A 19,545-nucleotide genomic window follows, 5' to 3' on the forward strand; every position below is an offset into this window, starting at 1 on the left:
CATCACCGCCCACACTGTCTCCCACCATCACCGCCCACACTGTCTCCCACCATCACCGCCCACACTGTCTCCCACCATCACCGCCCACACTGTCTCCCACCATCACCACCCACACTGTCTCCCACCGTCACCACCCACACTGTCTCCCACCATCACCGCCCACACTGTCTCCCACCATCACCGCCCACACTGTCTCCCACCATCACCGCCCACACTGTCTCCCACCGTCACCGCCCACACAGTCTCCCACCATCACCGCCCACACTGTCTCCCACCATCACCGCCCACGGGCGTGACACTATTTATAAACTTGTAAATATCGTGTTACTTTAGGGTAATTAATTCTCCAAACAGTTATTAACATCGGATTAAATACAATAAGAAAAAATACATTATAAAAATATGTTTAATAAATAATATTTAATTGAATATCTTTTATGAAGATTTTAAAATCTGTATTTCGAGAGCAGAAGCGGCACGCCATTGGTCAGTTCCAAATGCGCGCCATTATTACATTATCGTAATTGGGAAGCACTAAACTAATAGAGGTCATACAGCGCCTGAGAAATAGGAGGGTATCATATTATTATTATATTATTATCAAGGATTGGTAGAATAGGATGAGTTCCTTTGATCAAGAGCCCTTCATGAGGACGGCAGCGGCCTTGAAGAAGGGTTTGCGCGCCAAAAGGCGTGATTATGATTGGCTGGGGGTGTGAAGTTGAGCGTTGATTGGTGGAGCGGCAGAGGTGGCGGTCAGAGTGACTCCCGCCATCACCAGCACAGCACTGTTACTCATCATCCTCTTGCTGCTGTTACAACCTTATCAACACCTATCATGTCTGGCCGTGGCAAGGGCGGTAAGTGAGGCTTCACCTGGGCAACAACAACACCACCACCACCTGATACAGAGGGTAGAGGAGAGTAAATATGGCGGAGGAGGTGGATAGCATCATGAGGCGCTATGTTCGAAAGAGGCAGTTTTACCCACATTATCTCACCATTATTGCAATTCTAGTTGATATGCTGGGCTTCTGGAGGTAAAGTCGTGTGTGTTACAAGTACACTATTATGGGTGTTTGAGGGAGCAGTGGTGGACCCAGCCTGAGGTGAAGGTAAGTGACGGCCGTCGTCTCCCTCCTGCAACATCTGCCTAAATTATTCGGTACTTAAAGATTTTTTAACACCACGTGAAGCACATTGATGATATTTGAAAGTGTTAAGGTGGCTGCTTGTTGCTATTGTATTTGCACACTTGCCTTGGTAAGAGGTTATGGGGCCATGTGTGGTAGTGAGCAGCAACGTGCCCAGTCAGCTGGTTGCTGGCTGATTTAAACTCAAGTTTGGCACTACTTAAGGAAAGCTGGTATTAAGGTGTTTCCTTACACCTGTTGTCCTTGTTCACCCAGCAGCAAGTAGGTACCTGGGTGTTAGTTGACTTGTGTAGGTCGCATCCTGGGGGACAAGATTCAAGGGCCACAGTAGAAATAAGACTGTCATGGATGACACACTAAATTTCTTGGGTTATCCTGGCTGACTAACCCTTAACCATTAAGATGGTGTCCGGCAAATTCAGAGTTTATGAATAACTCGTTTAAGGTGTCGTTCTGTGGAATAATATAACCAGTAGTTATTTAAGCTCATTATTTTAGCTTATGGCTTCCTTATAATTCCAATTATATAAGGTTACTCATTTTGTCAGGTGAATGCCCCTTTGATTGATAAATGGGGAATGTTGGCAAGATCATTGGTATTCATTACTTACCTGTTTGCATTTCATCAATCTGAACTGTTCTAGAATCCCTCAAGGTTGGGACATGGTTGTTCATTCTAGGAAATGTCAGCAACTTTGCCATTGTTACCAAGTCGCTGATGACTTGGAAGGCTCCATTATTTTATTTTCCTACTTGCAGAGTTCTTCCATGTGTAAATTTAGTAAAACCTTGGGTAAGTACTAACCTAACCTGAATTGTTGGGCAGGTTTTATTTATATTTTAGATCAGTTTTCAAATCACCAGTCAGCTAGTTAATCTAGGCAGCAATTTAAATGGCTTGAAATATGGCTAGTTATCCAACAATAGTTTAGGTTTTAGATTCATGCCTCCCAGCATACATAAGGGGGATTACCAATAGACCCCTGGCTGTCTTCAAGAAGGCACTAGACAGGCGCCTAAAGTCAGTACCTGACCAACTGGGCTGTGGTTCGTACGCCAGCTTGCATGTGGTCAGCAGTAACAGCCTGTAGATGAATGGTTCAGAGAACCGACATGTTGATAAATTAGACACATGTGCAACTCTTGGGTATCTTTATTGAGGAAACGTTTCGCCACACAGTGGCTTCATCAGTCCATACAAAGGAGAATCTTGAAGAACAGGAGGAGAATGAGGTAATCAGTCGATGTGGTCAGTCCATCAATCTTGATTGATGGACTGACCACATCGACTCAAGGTTGAGGGACTGATTACCTCATTCTCCTCCTGTTCTTCAAGATTCTCCTTTGTATGGACTGATGAAGCCACTGTGTGGCGAAACGTTTCCTCAATAAAGATACCCAAGAGTTGCACATGTCTAATTCAGTAACAGCCTGGTTGATCAGACCCTGATCCACCATGAGGTCTGGTCTCAGACCGGGCCATGGGGGCATTGACCCCTGAAACCCTCTCCAGGTAAACTCCAGACATCCTTTACCAGTTAAAGGAATTGGAGACTTCAGGCCTATTGGTGACTTGGTAATGGTGAAATCGATGGATACCTGTGGTTAGTGGTTTTGAAAGGCCAATGACTCCCAAACACCATCTTCAGTAACATGTACACAGTGTAGTATTTTTGTACACCTGTGCCATGCCCTCTCAAGACCACTGTAAAAAAATGCAAGATCAAAATAAAAAACTATTCTCCCTAGAGGTATAGTACATTATATTAAAAAACAACTTTGCAGTGCTTCTGGCCCACTTTAAGCAATTTACTCAGACTACTTTTTCCTTTAATTCTTCCTTGCTGTGTAGTCCATTGCCATAAAAACAATCTCCCTCTCCCTTGAAGGGAACTTTATAGGAAGGATTTCTGAATTGGATTATCGTAACATTTTTGAGGTATAGTTGTGCATTCTGTATTAATATGATCTCAAGTGACAGTTGAATGTACTTTAGTAAGGTCCTGAATAGAAAACTTTTCCAGAGTCTTGTCTGGACTTAAAAACAGTTGCAAGACAATACTGGGAGACTTCAATATCTGTTTTCAGCAGCAAAATAACGAGCTATGCAAAAGGTATAAGCAAATTCTAGGTTTAAATAGTTACTCAACTAATTAATTAATACACCAACCTGGATCTCGGTTCTCAGCCACCCTAATTGACCACATACTTTGTAACCGCTCTGAGAACATCAGTCATTCAGGCGTCATTGCCACAGGCCTTAGTGATCACTTCATTTACTGCACCAGGAAAATCACTAGGGATAGGACAGGCCTACACAGAAGAATAAAAATGATGTCAACTAGAAACTACAGCAAAGAAACCCTGGTAAATAGGCTACACAATTGTGACTGGACAGAGATAAAAAGTTGCACGGACGTAAATGATGCTTGGGAAAAATTCAAAACAATGTTCACTACCATCCTTGATAATATTGCACCAGTTAAGGAGGTTAGGATTAAACAGAACTGAACCCTGGATGACTACTGAGATATTAGATAATATGAAATTCAGAGATCAGTTGCTAAAAAAAAAATTAAAACAGACAGACAGGATATTGCAGCACTAAATGAATTCCAAAGGGTGAGGAACAGAGTACAGAGACTTATAAAAGGAGCAAAGGCAAAGCACTATTGCTCAAAAATTGAAGAGTATAAGCATAACCCCAGAAAGCTCTGGCAACAACTAAAACGTTGGTATAGCCATAAACCAGGAGATAGGTCTAACATAGTACTCACTATCGATAACAAGGTATGCCACGAAACATCTAAGGTGGCAACTTGTTTTAATTCCTACTACACATCTGTCACAGCAACACTTGTAAGTAAACTACCAGCTGCATCAAATACCTTTAACACACTCGGATAAGTTTCAAACATACTATACCAATAAAGGAGTAACCCCAAACTGTTGCCAACTAGTAAGTGTATCTTATGACTTTATTCAAAAAGAACTAAGCCGATTAAACACATCTAAGAGCACTGGCCTGGATAACATCCTGTCTAAATTCCTAAAAATGGAGCTTCTGAATTGTCAATCCCTATTGCTCACATAATAAATTTGTCCATCGCCACAAATACCGTACCAGAGGGGTTAAAGTAGGCCAGAGTTACTCTTGTCTTCAAGAAAAATAGGTCTGATGTAAGCAACTATTGGCCTGTTAATATACTCAGTATAATATCCAAAATTCTAGAGGGCGGTGTATTGTCAAGTAGTTAAGTACTTTAATGACAGGAACATTTTCCATAGCTATCAATCAGGCTTTAGAAGATCTTACTCAACCGACACCTCCCTAATTAATCTGATGGACTACTTGAGAACTGAAATGTCAATTGGGAACCTCATAGGTATGGTAACCTTAGACCTGCGAAAGGTCTTTGATACTGTCAACCGCAATGTACTGTTATGTAAGAAACTTCAAGCTATCGGTATTGGTTCTGTAGACTGGTTTAAGTCCTACCTTAGCAACAGGAGACAAATTGTCAAAATCAACAAAACGGAATCAGAACCCCAGCTGAGTGTCAAGTGCAAACTCCTCCTGTATGCAGATGACAGTGCTGTTAGTGTCAGGTAAAGACCCACAAGATATAGATAATGTATTAACACTGGAACTGGAGTCCTGCAGCAAATGGTTAGTAGACAACAAACTATCATTACACCTTGGGAAAACTGAAGCCAATATCTGTGGCACGAAACATAAACTGAGAAGAGTAAAGAATTTTTATGTCCAGTGTAATGGGGAGCCCATCACTTCAGTTTCCTCAGTAAAATATCTGGGAATCCCCTTTAACCCATGCATATCAGGAGAATTGATAGGGAACAGTGTAGTAAAGAAAACAAATGCCAGACTGAAATTCCCCTATAGACAAGCAGTGTCTACCTACTGAGGCTCGCAGGACCCTATGTCTAGCCCTTATACAGTGTCCTATGGACTGCAAATAACCCAGAACGAAATGGTAAGATTTATCCTGGACCTAGGTCCAAGAGAACATGTAGTCCAGGATGAATTACAGCAGTTGGATATGCTGAATGTTGAAGACAGAGTAAAACTGAAGTTAAATCGTGTATTTAAAATTGCTCACAAACCGTGTCCAGAATATCTTGCTGCCAATTTTGTCAAGGTTGGGAACCAAAGCAATCATAGTACTAGGGGGAGAGAGAGCACAACTTTGTAGTACCCACACTCAGTGGCCAGGTTTCAAACACCTTTTATTGTACAGCACATGTCAAAGCCAGTCATAGCATGAACCAGTTCAAGAAGAGAGCCAGGAGGTGTCTGATGAATTTAGGTACAAAAAGGGAAGGGAATATTTTATTTTGTTAGCTAACTCCCTTGTAATTTTACCTTATTCCTAGTAATGACCCTCATGTAGTAGATAGTCTTTTTAGTATGATAATGAGATGTTCTCCATTATAGAATAAAAAGAAGATATTATCTCCTTTATAATAAGGTAAAAGGACCCCAATGGAAATAAGTCGCTGTCTGACTTTTTTGGGTTATCCTAGGTACTTTACACACACACACACACACACACACTGCTATGTATGATAATTCTATAACTACAGTATATTTGTGTATACCTGAATAAACTTAATAGTTTCACAGAGGCAATGAATGATAATGGCACGCTATTAATTAGTGTTGCTCAGAAGACTTGCATGAGGGAATAAATGTGCAACTTCTTGGTTTCAAATATTTTTCATAATATACATTGAAAAAACAGAGTTAGGAGGTTATAATTGAAGTGTACAGCTGGAAAATGTGTAAATAAATACAGAATTTTGCAGCATGACTTTGTTAGAATTTAGGATTTTTCATTGCGTAATATCACTCCTATCTTACCTTCATGTGACCCTTTACATTGCTTCCCTTTTGATATAGCCTCTTGGCATTGTGTATCCATTGTTCATTTTCATTGTATAAAAATGGTAGAAATTTAATAAAATATTTTACTCGTTAGAGAAGACTATAAGCAAGCTTGTGATAATTTTTCTGTAATAGGCAGTATTCATGCTTGTAGTACTTTGATATTTGCAGTATACAGTATAATACAAAGTTGTGGGTAATTTGTTGTATTCATGGCTGCTGTCAGGTTGAAATAGTGAAGGTGCCAGGCCTATGCATTGGGGGAGCTACTGGAATTTTTTAGTAGATTTTGTATACAATATAGTTTTAAGGAAAATTGCTTTTAGCTTAATGGCTTAATTTTACAGGAAAGGTAAAGGGAAAGTCAAAGTCCCGGTCCAGCCGTGCAGGTCTTCAGTTTCCAGTTGGGCGAATTCATAGACTTCTACGCAAGGGCAATTATGCTGAGCGTGTTGGTGCTGGTGCCCCAGTGTACTTGGCTGCTGTCATGGAGTATCTAGCTGCTGAGGTTTTAGAATTGGCAGGCGAGTGAGAAACTTTTTTTTTTTTTTTTCTATGGTCTTGCTTTTTCATTTATAACATTGCCTCTTCCCACTGAGGTAGGGCAACCTAAGGAGAGAGTTGCAGTTTAACCCTTTCAGGTGTCCATGTTGAACTGCATCACAGAGGCCAAAGTCTCTCTTAATAGTTCACATCATAAGCTTGGCTTGCTCATTAGCTAAGTAGTAAATTCTCATCTCGATAGGAGAGTTTTGGTCTGTGGTGAATGCACGGTATTAAAAAAAAATCCTGCCTCTTGTGGTGCATGATGGGGAAAAGCAGATTTCTGACCATTCTTTTAAAGTGGCTAATAAAATGTTTTCTAGGGTAATTTTTATGGCTTTATTGGCTGTTTCTTGGTATCATTTAATCTGAATGGAAGATATACTACTGAAATCATTTTTGTTGGTTTCAGGACGAAGTAGTTTTAAATTGGGCTCAAATTAGTGGAAATATTCAATATTTGCCTTTTATACCCATGTAGCTAGTTTAACCCTTTGACTGTCGCAAGCCCCTTTCTGAAACTGTCATTCTATGTCACAAAAGTTTTTGAAAAAAAAAAAAATTTATGAAATGATAGAATCTTTTCCCGATGGTAATGACACCAAAAGTGAAATTTGGTTGAAAACTCAAGGAATTAGCGGTCTCGGCAACATACACGCATTGGCAATTTCGCAGACTTTGAACCCTGTTTTTGGCCAATTCCGTTGTTCCAGTTGACCAAACTCATAGCTATTTCTTTAGAACTCCATTTCTTCTATCAGTTGAGTACAAGAAACCGCCCATTTACCGATTTGAAGTACCCAATAGTGGTCAGAAATTGGCAATTTGGCCAATTTCACACAAATTAAAAAAGATGCTAATTTCAAAACGGTCCAGAATAAACAATGTAGACATTCTTGGCACTAAAATAAAATATCCTCTGTTCATTAGTCACGTCTCTAGGCCCCTCTTATATTACTATTGCTTTCTATTTTGATTGTTTATTCATACAAAAAAAAATTTTACTGTTATGCAGACTACTGCATTACTGTAAAAATGGTATAAATAATATCTACTAGTGAAAGAATATTACTCCCCAGTTGACGTGTATTGGACGTGTGGTGCAATTTGCTTACTCCTGAACATTTGTAAAAATCGAACATTTCCTCTACTTTGAGCTCAATTTCAAGGTCATTTTCATCGTGAAAATAATGAAAATCATCTCTTTCTGTAATGATTTCAATTTTATCACCTGAGACCATGAAAACGAGAATACAAAGACTATACGGAAATACACCTCAAAGTCGGCGTTTTAATCCCAAAAAATGGTCAGTTTTTATTTTTCTCGTGCACTGCATGCTGCAGGATTTTTTTTTGTGGTGCACACTGACTACACAGACCCATTCTCTCGCATGTGAGCCTACCAGCTTTCTCCTTGATTTGAAGCCGCTAGAATTTACGTGTATAAATAAGTCGGAAACAGTGGCGCGTAAGACGTATATATACGACGTAAACAGTCAAAGGGTTAAGTCTTTGAACCTGTCAATAGCACTAATAACTTTAAAATGGGTTTACCTGGAAGGTGTTCTGGGAGTTAATACCCCTATGGCCCATTCCTTGATCAGGCTTCCTGGTGGATCAGGGCCTGATCAACCAGGCTGTTACTGCTGCACATAGTCCAACATATGAACCACAGCCTAGCTGATTGGGTACTGACTTTAGGTATCTGTCCAGCTCCCTGTTGAAGACAGCCAAGGGTGTGTTGGTAATTCCCCTTATGTCTGGCAGAAGGTTGTTGAACAGTCTTGGACCCTGGACTTGTTTTTTCATATGCACTAGTGGTGCCCCTACTTTTCATTGGGGGGGTATGTTGCACTGTCTGCCCAGCTTTTGTAGGGAGTGATTTGTGTGTGCAGATTTGGGACCAGTCTAGTGTAATTTATTGTTGGTTCATTGTATAACCTTGGGGCAAGTGGTGCGACTTGATTGCATTCGTTGTTTCCAGTTAATAGCCTCAGTTCTGTAAATGGAGTATTCTTGTTCTGTTTGGCTTAGGACTGGGCAGGTAGTGCAAAATACCCCTAATGAAACGTAGGGGCACCATTGATAAACTAAGAGAAAACACCATAAGCATCTGGGGTCCAAGACTGTTGACAGCCTCCCACCATGCATAAGGGGAATTACCAAAAGGCCTCTAGCTGCCTTTAAGAGGAAGCTGGACAGATACTTAGTTGGTGCCGGATCAGCCAGGCTGTGGTTTGTACGTTGGACTATGTGCAGCCAGCAGTAACAGCCTGGTTGATTGTGCCCTGATCAGTCCCTGATCATGGACCAGGCTGCAGGGGCATTGATCCCCGGAATACCCTCCAGGTAGACTTGAGTATTATAAAAGGCTTGGATGTAGGCTCCACTTAGAAAATATTATATAAGTAAGGAAAATTTTATACTGTGCTGGTTTTTGTGTGATTTGCAAATGTTTCATTAGATTGTTATAAAGCCTTCAGTGCTGGTAACTTGACTGCAAGTTCTGAATGACTTCAGACTTGGGTCTGAGGTAATTTGAGGTACTGGTCCGTGATACTGTATCTTCTGATTGGCTTTAAATTTTTAAAGCTGGTGCATCTTTCTTAGTGGAAGGTTTGCATTTATTTTAGGGTTGCCTTTCTTGGATGCAGTGACAGTAACTCGCCCTTTTGTCTTACCCATATTTCCCACCAAGTTATGGTGATACCAAAAATTAAATAATTTGCTATCATTGATTAGCAGTCTTGCCAGAAGTGTGTGGACATTGAGTCCAATGATCATTTTACTGCAGTATCTCTGCCCCCCTACAGAGTGCAGCCACTATATATTCCCACCTCCATGATTTGAGTTCAGCTAATTTTTGTTTTGGGAAAAAAACTGATAGCAATGTAGAAAAGTGGGTTTCAACACAAAATGATTGTTTATCTGGGGGAAAAGATGAACTAAAACTTGTATGTTTAAATATTTAAAAAAAAAAAAAAGCTATCTAATACGTACTGTGTAGGAAATTTTGGGCACTGCTAATTTATTTTTCTTTGCATGTTAATCAATTCTAAGAATGACCTATCTTAGGCTAGCCCATTTAATAAGCCAGGCATAAAGGGATAGTACTGGAGCAAAAATTTCCTTAAGTTTTTATAGAGGACCATTAGCTCTACTGAAAGCCATGGGTGCCAAATAAATTTGTAAGGTAATTGTGCATGTTTTTTAAAATATCTTCAGGTAATGCTGCTAGAGACAACAAGAAGACTCGCATTATTCCACGTCATCTACAGCTTGCCATTCGCAACGATGAAGAACTTAATAAACTGTTGTCCGGCGTAACCATTGCTCAGGTATTGATTTGTATTTGTTCTAGTAATTTGAGATAATTTTAATGTAAAATAATGGACAAGCCCAATTCATTAGTATTAACAAATTGTGATTAATTTTTCTTAATGCAAATATTACCTTGATGCTGGTGAGGGACTCTTGATCTAGGCAATTGTATCTGTGCTCTGGTTCCCTGAATTGAGCCTAAATACATTCCATCTCCTCCCCATATACACTAATCCTACAGGTTTAGCACTCCCCCATGATTATAATAATAATGCATATATACTTTTTTCTTTCTTTCTTTCTTTCTCTCTCAACAAGTCGGTCGTCTCCCACCGAGGCAGGGTGACCCCCCAAAAAAAAAAAAATCCCCAAAAAGAAAATACTTTCATCATCATTCAACACTTTCACCACACTCGCACATTATCACTGTTTTTGCAGAGGTGCTCAGAATACAACAGTTTAGAAGCATACACATATAAAGATACACAACATATCCCTCCAAACTGCCAATATCTCAAACCCCTCCTTTAAAGTGCAGGCATTGTACTTCCCATTTCCAGGACTCAAGTCCGACTAAATGAAAATAACCGGTTTCCCTGAATCCCTTCACTAAATATTACCCTGCTCACACTCCAACAGATCGTCAGGTCCCAAATACCATTCGTCTCCATTCACTCCTACCTAACACGCTCACGCACGCTTGCTGGAAGTCCAAGCCCCTTGCCCACAAAACCTCCTTTACCCCCTCTGTCCAACCCTTTCGAGGACAACCCCTGCCCCGCCTTCCTTCCCCTATAGATTTATATGCTTTCCATGTCATTCTACTTTGATCCATTCTCTCTAAATGACCAAACCACCTCAACAACCCCTCTTCTGCCCTCTGACTAATACTTTTATTAACTCCACACCTTTTCCTAATTTCCACACTACGAATTTTCTGCATAATATTTACACCACACATTGCCCTTAAACAGGACATCTCCACTGCCTCCAACCGTCTCCTCGCTGCTGCATTTACCACCCAAGCTTCACACCCATATAAGAGTGTTGGTACTACTATACTTTCATACATTCCCTTCTTTGCCTCCATAGATAACGTTTTTTGACTCCACATATACCTCAACGCACCACTCGCCTTTTTTCCCTCATCAATTCTATGATTAACCTCATCCTTCATAAATCCATCCACCGACACATCAACTCCCAAGTATCTGAAAACATTCACTTCTTCCATACTCCTCCCCAATTTGATATCCAATTTTTCTTAATCTAAATCATTTGACACCCTCATCACCTTACTCTTTTCTATGTTCACTTTCAACTTTCTACCTTTACACACATTCCCAAACTCATCCACTAACCTTTGCAATTTTTCTTTAGAATCTCCCATAAGCACAGTATCATCAGCAAAAAGTAACTGTGTGAATTCCCATTTTGAATTTGATTCCCTAAAATTTAATCCCACCCCTCCCAAACACCCTAGCATTTACTTCCATTACAACCCCATCTATAAATATATTAAACAACCATGGTGACATTACATATCCCTGTCTAAGACCTACTTTTACCGGGAAGTAGTCTCCCTCTCTTCTACACCCTAACCTGAGCCTCGCTATCCTCATAAAAGCTCTTTACAGCATTTAATAACTTACCACCTATTCCATATACAGTGGACCCCCGATTAACGATATTTTTTCATTCCAGAAGTATGTTCAGGTGCCAGTACTGACCGAATTTGTTCCCATAAGGAATATTGTGAAGTAGATTAGTCCATTTCAGACCCCCAAACATACACGTACAAACGCACTTATATAAATACACTTATATAATTGGTCACATTAGGAGGTGATCGTTAAGCGGGGGTCCACTGTACTTGCAACATCTGCCACATTGCTCCTCTATTCACTATCATATGCCTTTTCTAAATCCATAAATGCAATAAAAACTTCCCTACCTTTATCTAAATACTGTTCACATATATGCTTCAATGTAAACACTTGATCTACACATCCCCTACCCACTCTGAAACCTCCTTGCTCATCCGCAATCCTACATTCTGTCTTACCTCTAATTCTTTCAGTTATAACCCCACCGTACACTTTTCCTGGTATACTCAGTAAACTTATTATTTTTATTATCATCACACTGGCCGATTCCCACCAAGGCAGGGTGGCCCGAAAAAGAAAAACTTTCACCATCATTCACTCCATCACTGTCTTGCCAGAAGGGTGCTTTACACTACAGTTTTTAAACTGCAACATGGGGAAGTGGAAAAGAATCTTTCCTCCGTAAGCCATGCGTGTCGTATGAGGCGACTAAAATGCCGGGAGCAATGGGCTAGTAACCCCTTCTCCTGTAGACACTTACCAAAAAAGAGAAGAAGAAAAACTTTATAAAACTCAGTAAACTTATTCCTCTATAATTTTTAGTCTTTTGTCCCCTTTCCCTTTATATAAAGGGACTATACATGCTCTCTGCCAATCCCTAGGTACCTTCCCCTCTTTCATACATTTATTAAACAAAAGTACCAACCACTCCAACACTATATCTCCCCCTGCTTTTAACATTTCTGTCATGATCCCATCAGTTCCAGCTGCTTTACCCCCTTTCATTTTACGTAATGCCTCGCGTACCTCCCCCACACTTACATTCTGCTCTTCTTCACTCCTAAAAGATGGTATACCTCCCTGACCAGTGCATGAAATTACCGCCTCTGTTTCTTCCTTAACATTTAAAAGTTCCTCAAAATATTCTTGCCATCTACCTAATACCTCCATCTCCCCATCTACTAACTCCCCTACTGTTTTTAACTGACAAATCCATACTTTCCCTAGGCTTTCTTGACTTGTTTAACTCACTCCAAAATTTTTTCTTGTTTTCATTAAAATTTCTTGACAGTGCTCTCTCACCACTCTTTACCTTTCTTTTACTCTCCATATACTCTGCTCTTCTTATAACACTTCTGCTTTGTAAAAACTTCTCATAAGCTACCTTTTTCTCTTTTATCACACCCTTTACTTCATCATTCCACCAATCACTCCTCTTTCCTCCTGCCCCCACCCTCCTATAACCACAAACTTCTGCCCCACATTGTAATACTGTTTTTAAAACTATTCCAACCCTCTTCAACCCCCCCACTACTCATCTTTGCACTAGCCCACCTTTCTGCCAATAGTCTCTTATCTCACCCGAACTTCCTCCTCCCTTAGTTTATACACTTTCACCTCCCTCTTACTTGTTGTTGCCACCTTCCTCTTTTCCCATCTACCTCTTACTCTAACTGTAGCTACAACTAAATAATGATCTGATATATCAGTTGCCCCTCTATAAACATGTACATCCTGGAGCCTACCCATTTACAATAAATTACAATAAATCACTATAATTTATTGTATAATACATGGACTTTTGTAAATATAATTAATTAGGTAGTAGGTTGGTAGACGGCAACCACCCAGGGAAGTACTACCGTCCTGCCAGATGACTGTGAAACAGAAACCTGTAACTGTTTTCCATGATGGTAGGATTGCTGGTTTCTTTTTGTCTCATAAACACGCTAGATAACAGGGATATCTTGCTACTCCTACTTACACTTTGGTCACACTTCAGACATGCACATGCATATATATATACATACATCTAGGTTTTTCTCCCTTTTTCTAAATAGCTCTTGTTCTTCCTTATTTCTTCTATTGTCCATGGGGAAGTGGAAAAGAATCTTTCCTCCGTAAGCCATGCGTGTCGTATGAGGTGACTAAAATGCCGGGAGCAATGGGCTAGTAACCCCTTCTGTAGACATTTACTAAAAAAGAGAAGAAGAGGAGAAATTTTATAAAACTGGGATGCTTGAATGTGCGTGGATGTAGTGCGGATGACAAGAAACAGATGATTGCTGATGTTATGAATGAAAAGAAGTTGGATGTCCTGGCCCTAAGCGAAACAAAGCTGAAGGGGGTAGGGGAGTTTCGGTGGGGGGAAATAAATGGTATTAAATCTGGAGTATCTGAGAGAGTTAGAGCAAAGGAAGGGGTAGCAGTAATGTTGAAGGATCAGTTATGGAAGGAGAAAAGAGAATATGAATGTGTAAATTCAAGAATTATGTGGATTAAAGTAAAGGTTGGATGCGAAAAGTGGGTCATAATAAACGTGTATGCACCTGGAGAAGAGACGAATGTAGAGGAGAGAGAGAGATTTTGGGAGATGTTAAGTGAATGTATAGGAACCTTTGAACCAAGTGAGAGTCATTGTGGTAGGGGATCTGAATGCTAAAGTAGGAGAAACTTTTAGAGAGGGTGTGGTAGGTAAGTTTGGGGTGCCAGGTGTAAATGATAATGGAAGCCCTTTGATTGAACTTTGTATAGAAAGGGGTTTAGTTATAGGTAATACATATTTTAAGAAAAAGAGGTTAAATAAGTATACAAGATATGATGTAGGGTGAAATGACAGTTTGTTGGATTATGTATTGGTAGATAAAAGACTGTTGAGTAGACTTCAGGATGTACATGTTTATAGAGGGGCCACAGATATATCAGATTACTTTCTAGTTGTAGCTACACTGAGAGTAAAAGGTAGATGGGATACAAGGAGAATAGAAGCATCAGGGAAGAGAGAGGTGAAGGTTTATAAACTAAGAGGAGGCAGTTAGGGTAAGATATAAACAGCTATTGGAGGATAGATGGGCTAATGAGAGCATAGGAAATGGGATCGAAGAGGTATGGGGTAGGTTTAAAAATGTAGTTTTGTAGTTTGTGGTTACAGGAAAGTGGGTGCAGGAGGGAAGAGGAGCGATTGGTGGAATGATGATGTAAAGAGTAGTAAGGGAGAAAAAGATAGCATATGAGAAGTTTTTACAAAGTAGAAGTGATGCAAGGAGGGAAGATTATATGGAGAAAAAGAGAGGTTAAGAGTGGTGAAGCAACGTAAAAAGAGAGCAAATGAGAGAGTGGGTGAAATGTTATCAACAAATTTTGTTGAAAATAAGAAAAAGTTTTGGAGTGAGATTAACAAGTTAAGGAAGCCTAGAGAACAAATGGATTTGTCAGTTAAAAATAGGAGAGGAGAGTTATTAAATGGAGAGTTAGAGGTATTGGGAAGATGGAGGGAATATTTTGAGGAATTGTTAAATGTCGATGAAGATAGGGAAGCTGTGATTTCGTGTATAGGGCAAGGAGGAATAACATCTTGTAGGAGTGAGGAAGAGCCAGTTGTGAGTGTGGGGGAAGTTCGTGAGGCAGTAGGTAAAATGAAAGGGGGTAAGGCAGCTGGGATTGATGGGATAAAGATATAGTTTTGGAGTGGTTGGTGCAATTATTTAATAAATGTATGGAAGAGGGTAAGGTACCTAGGGATTGGCAGAGAGCATGCATAGTTCCTTTGTATAAAGGCAAAGGGGACAAAAGAGTGCAAAAATTATAGGGGTGATAAGTCTGTTGAGTATACCTGGTAAAGTGTATGGTAGGTATTATTGAAAGAATTAAGAGTAAGACTGAGAATAGGATAGCAGGTGAACAAGGAGGCTTTAGGAAAGGTAGGGGATGTGTGGACCAGGTGTTTACAGTGAAACACATAAGTGAACAGTATTTAGATAAGGCTAAAGAGGTCTTTGTGGCATTTATGGATTTGGAAAAGGCGTATGACAGGGTGGATAGGGGGGCAATGTGGCAGATGTTGCAGGTGTATGGTGTAGGAGGTAGGTTACTGAAAGCAGTGAAGAGTTTTTACGAGGATAGTGAGGCTCAAGTTAGAATATGTAGGAAAGAGGGAAATTATTTCCCAGTAAAAGTAGGCCTTAGACAAGGATGTGTGATGTCACCATGGTTGTTTAATATATTTATAGATGGAGTTGTAAGAGAAGTAAATGCGAGGGTCTTGGCAAGAGGTGTGGAGTTAAAAGATAAAGAATCACACATAAAGTGGGAGTTGTCACAGTTGCTCTTTGCTGATGACACTGTGCTCTTGGGAGATTCTGAAGAGAAGTTGCAGAGATTGGTGGATGAATTTGGTAGGGTGTGCAAAAGAAGAAAATTAAAAGTGAATACAGGAAAGAGTAAGGTTATGAGGATAACAAAAAGATTAGGTGATGAAAGATTGGATATCAGATTGGAGGGAGAGAGTATGGAGGAGGTGAATGTATTCAGATATTTGGGAGTGGACGTGTCAGCGGATGGGTCTGAAAGATGAGGTGAATCATAGAATTGATGAGGGAAAAAGAGTGAGTGGTGCACTTAGGAGTCTGTGGAGACAAAGAACTTTGTCCTTGGAGGCAAAGAGGGGAATGTATGAGAGTATAGTTTTACCAACGCTCTTATATGGGTGTGAAGCATGGGTGATGAATGTTGCAGTGAGGAGAAGGCTGGAGGCAGTGGAGATGTCATGTCTGAGGGCAATGTGTGGTGTGAATATAATACAGAGAATTCGTAGTTTGGAAGTTAGGAGGAGGTGCGGGATTACCAAAACTGTTGTCCAGAGGGCTGAAGAAGGGTTGTTGAGGTGGTTTGGACATGTAGAGAGAATGGAGTGAAACAGTGACTTCAAGAGTGTATCAATCTGTAGTGGAAGGAAGGCGGGGTAGGGGTCGACCTAGGAAAGGTTGGAGGGAGGAAGTAAAGGAGGTTTTGTGTGCGAGGGGCTTGGACTTCCAGCAGGCATGCGTGAGCGTGTTTGATAGGAGTGAATGGAGACAAATGGTTTTTAATACTTGACGTGCTGTTGGAGTGTGAGCAAAGTAACATTTATGAAGGGGTTCAGGGAAACCGGCAGGCCGGACTTGAGTCCTGGAGATGGGAAGTACAGTGCCTGCACTCTGAAGGAGGGGTGTTAATGTTGCAGTTTAAAAACTGTAGTGTAAAGCACCCTTCTGGCAAGACAGTGATGGAGTGAATGATGGTGAAAGTTTCTTTTTCGGGCCACCCTGCCTTGGTAGGAATCGGCCAGTGTGATAAAAAAAAAAATTAGATCAGTGCTAAATGTATTGAGCATTATAAAGGCTGCACAGTTTAGGTTAACTTAATATGGGAAAAAATTTTAAGCTGTATGAAGACTTGGTGAAAGACTAATGCAGAGTTCATAAGTTTCCATCAATATGGAGACATTGGTAATGATGCCAGTAGGTCATGCAGTACCTATAATACAAATATCAGTTGGCATGGTTAGGTGCATGTACAGCTGGCTTTTCCTCTAAAAAGTCTTGTGCAGTTTGTAATGGGCTGTTAAAAGATAGATAACTTAATCTGCCATATTTGCCCTTCATAATCTGACCTATAGAATTCAAACTTAAAGTACACAAGTTGAAAATTTGCTCTTCCTTTCATTCATTCTCAAAATCTTTCTTCTCTGCTATAGATGTGCTTGCTCTTCCACCAGCATTTTTTATTATGAACAGCTGTAGTTACCCTTGCATGTTGTAGTTGAAAAAAATTGCCAATCAAGAAAAAGTAACCTGTGCAGTTGATAGTAACCAGTAGGATCATTACAAATATATTTTCTTAACCAGGGTGGTGTGCTGCCCAACATACAGGCTGTACTGCTACCAAAGAAGGCAGAAACTAAAGTTGGGAAGCTAAAAAGCCAGTCCCAAGAATATTAGATGGACGCTTGGAGGTGATATAATGTCTGGATACGGAATTTGGAGTGAAGTTCTGGAAGACGTGTGGGTTTTTACCACCTCAGTGTGTTTTATTAATGTATTCACCATTCATTTAATTTGTCAGAGCTGCTGATAAATGAGTCATAAATATTTGGCTACTACAGTTACTGGCAAGGTATATTGATTACTTATTTTGCATTCAGATGCATGCATAATTCTTGAATGTCCTTTACTTAGTTTGATTTCTAATACATGTATATGTAAAGAACATATACAGGTTATATGTATAAAAATTTTAAAACCTAATTAAAGTTGCGATGGCCAAGGCTGCTCTTAAGTAGTCATTATAATAGTTGAACCTTTTCATGTCTTAAATTTTCGAATTTCACAAAGTACAATTTTTAATTTAAGTAATTTCATACGTGTTTTACTGTCAGACCAGTCGTGTTGTGCTTTTGTATTAAATAAAAAATTGAAAAAAAAAGCAATTATTATTATCCCATTAACACTTTCTCCAAACTATGAACACCTGTATGAAAACAGCTGGAAAGAATATTCAGTGCATTAAAATCTACAAAGTGCATGTAACCGGTAAATGTAAATGTGTCGCAGTGAGAGATCTTTGACTGTAGACTGAAGTGCTTTCATGGTACCATTAGCAGAGGTGGGGGGGGGGGGTCTTGAGTCGGGGAATTTGAGCTACCCTCCACTACATTTCATCCTACTTGTGCAAAAATGCACAGTACAGGTTCACATTCCTTTATGCAAAACCCTTGGGGCCAGTTACGAATTTCAGAATGAAGGTGGGGTCTAGGGCAGCATCCCATAATCAAACATGAACTGCAGCAAAAATGCATGAATACTCACTAAGTGGGATAAATAAAGACTACAAGCACTACTACAGTTTATAACAATATATTGATAAATAGATAAGAGTGTGATATATGGGTGTGAAGCTTGGGTTGTAAATGCTGCAGCGAGTAGACGTGCAGAGGAATTAGGTGTGGAATTAATGAAAGTTAAGGGGTTGAGGTGGTTTGGTCATTTAGAGAATGGATCAAAGTAGAATGACATGGAGAGCATATAAATCTGTAGGGGAAGGAAGGCGGGGTAGGGGTCCTCGAAAATGTTGGAGGGAGGGGGTAAAGGTGGTTTTGTGGGTGAGGGGCTTGGACTTCCAGCAAGAGTGTTAGGAGTGAATGGAGATGAATGGTATTTGGGATCTGACGAGCTGTTGGAGTATGAGCAGGGTAATATTTAGTGAAGGGGTTCAGGGAAACTGGTTATTTTTATATAGCTGAACTTGAGTCCTGGAAATGGGAAGTACAATGCCTACACTTTAAAGGAGGGGTTTGGGATATTGGCAGTTTGGAGGGATATGTTGTGTATCTTTATACTTCTAAGCTGTTGTATTCTGAGCACCTCTGCAAAAAGTGATTGTGTGAGTGAAGTGAAAGTGTTGAATGATGAAAGTATTTTCTTTCTTGGGTCACCCTGCTTAGGTGGGAGACGGCCGACTTGTTTAAAAAAAAAAATATTGATAAATGGGATAATTATAGACCAGGAACGTGATTCTCAAGATTGATAGATGGCATTTTTAGACTTCAAGTGTCATCTGTCTTATTAACATAGGTTTCTAAGCAATCTCTGAGTAAATTGCCATAATCTCTTGCTCACTGATAAAGGTTTCTAAGCAATCTCTGAGTAAATTGCCATAATCTCTTGCTCACTGATAAATGCATGTTGTTAAAGGCCAGCAATTAACTTTATCACACATTCACCATATTGTCTGGGGACTCTCGCCCGTGTTCACAATGTCATCATTACTATTCTCATGCTTGTTTGTATTTAGCACCATTTCAGCAATTTCACTCACTCGAGGAATGCACAACAGGTATATCATTGTCAATGTTCAGCATTTCTTCAATATTAGCTTCACATTACTTATCTACACTTTTGTTTGATAAACTTTTAGTGCAAGTCACTGTTACCCATAGGGGTATCTGCAGCTTGTTTTGACACTGAAATTAAACTCA

At 39.9% G+C, this 19,545-nt stretch overlaps 1 protein-coding gene across 1 annotated transcript; it reads left to right on the forward strand.

Moving 5' to 3' along the window:
- Positions 1 to 703: 703 nt before the first annotated feature.
- LOC128685249 (histone H2A) lies at positions 704 to 17,993 on the forward strand. Its single transcript, XM_070082965.1, has 4 exons — positions 704 to 860; positions 6,408 to 6,584; positions 9,829 to 9,941; positions 17,417 to 17,993. The coding sequence occupies exons 1-4, from the start codon at positions 839 to 841 to the stop codon at positions 17,507 to 17,509; spliced, it is 405 nt and encodes a 134-aa protein (XP_069939066.1). The 5' UTR covers positions 704 to 838; the 3' UTR covers positions 17,510 to 17,993.
- Positions 17,994 to 19,545: the final 1,552 nt, after the last annotated feature.

This window comes from Cherax quadricarinatus, chromosome 8, assembly GCF_038502225.1.
Source record: "Cherax quadricarinatus isolate ZL_2023a chromosome 8, ASM3850222v1, whole genome shotgun sequence".
Classification (NCBI taxonomy): domain Eukaryota; kingdom Metazoa; phylum Arthropoda; class Malacostraca; order Decapoda; family Parastacidae; genus Cherax; species Cherax quadricarinatus.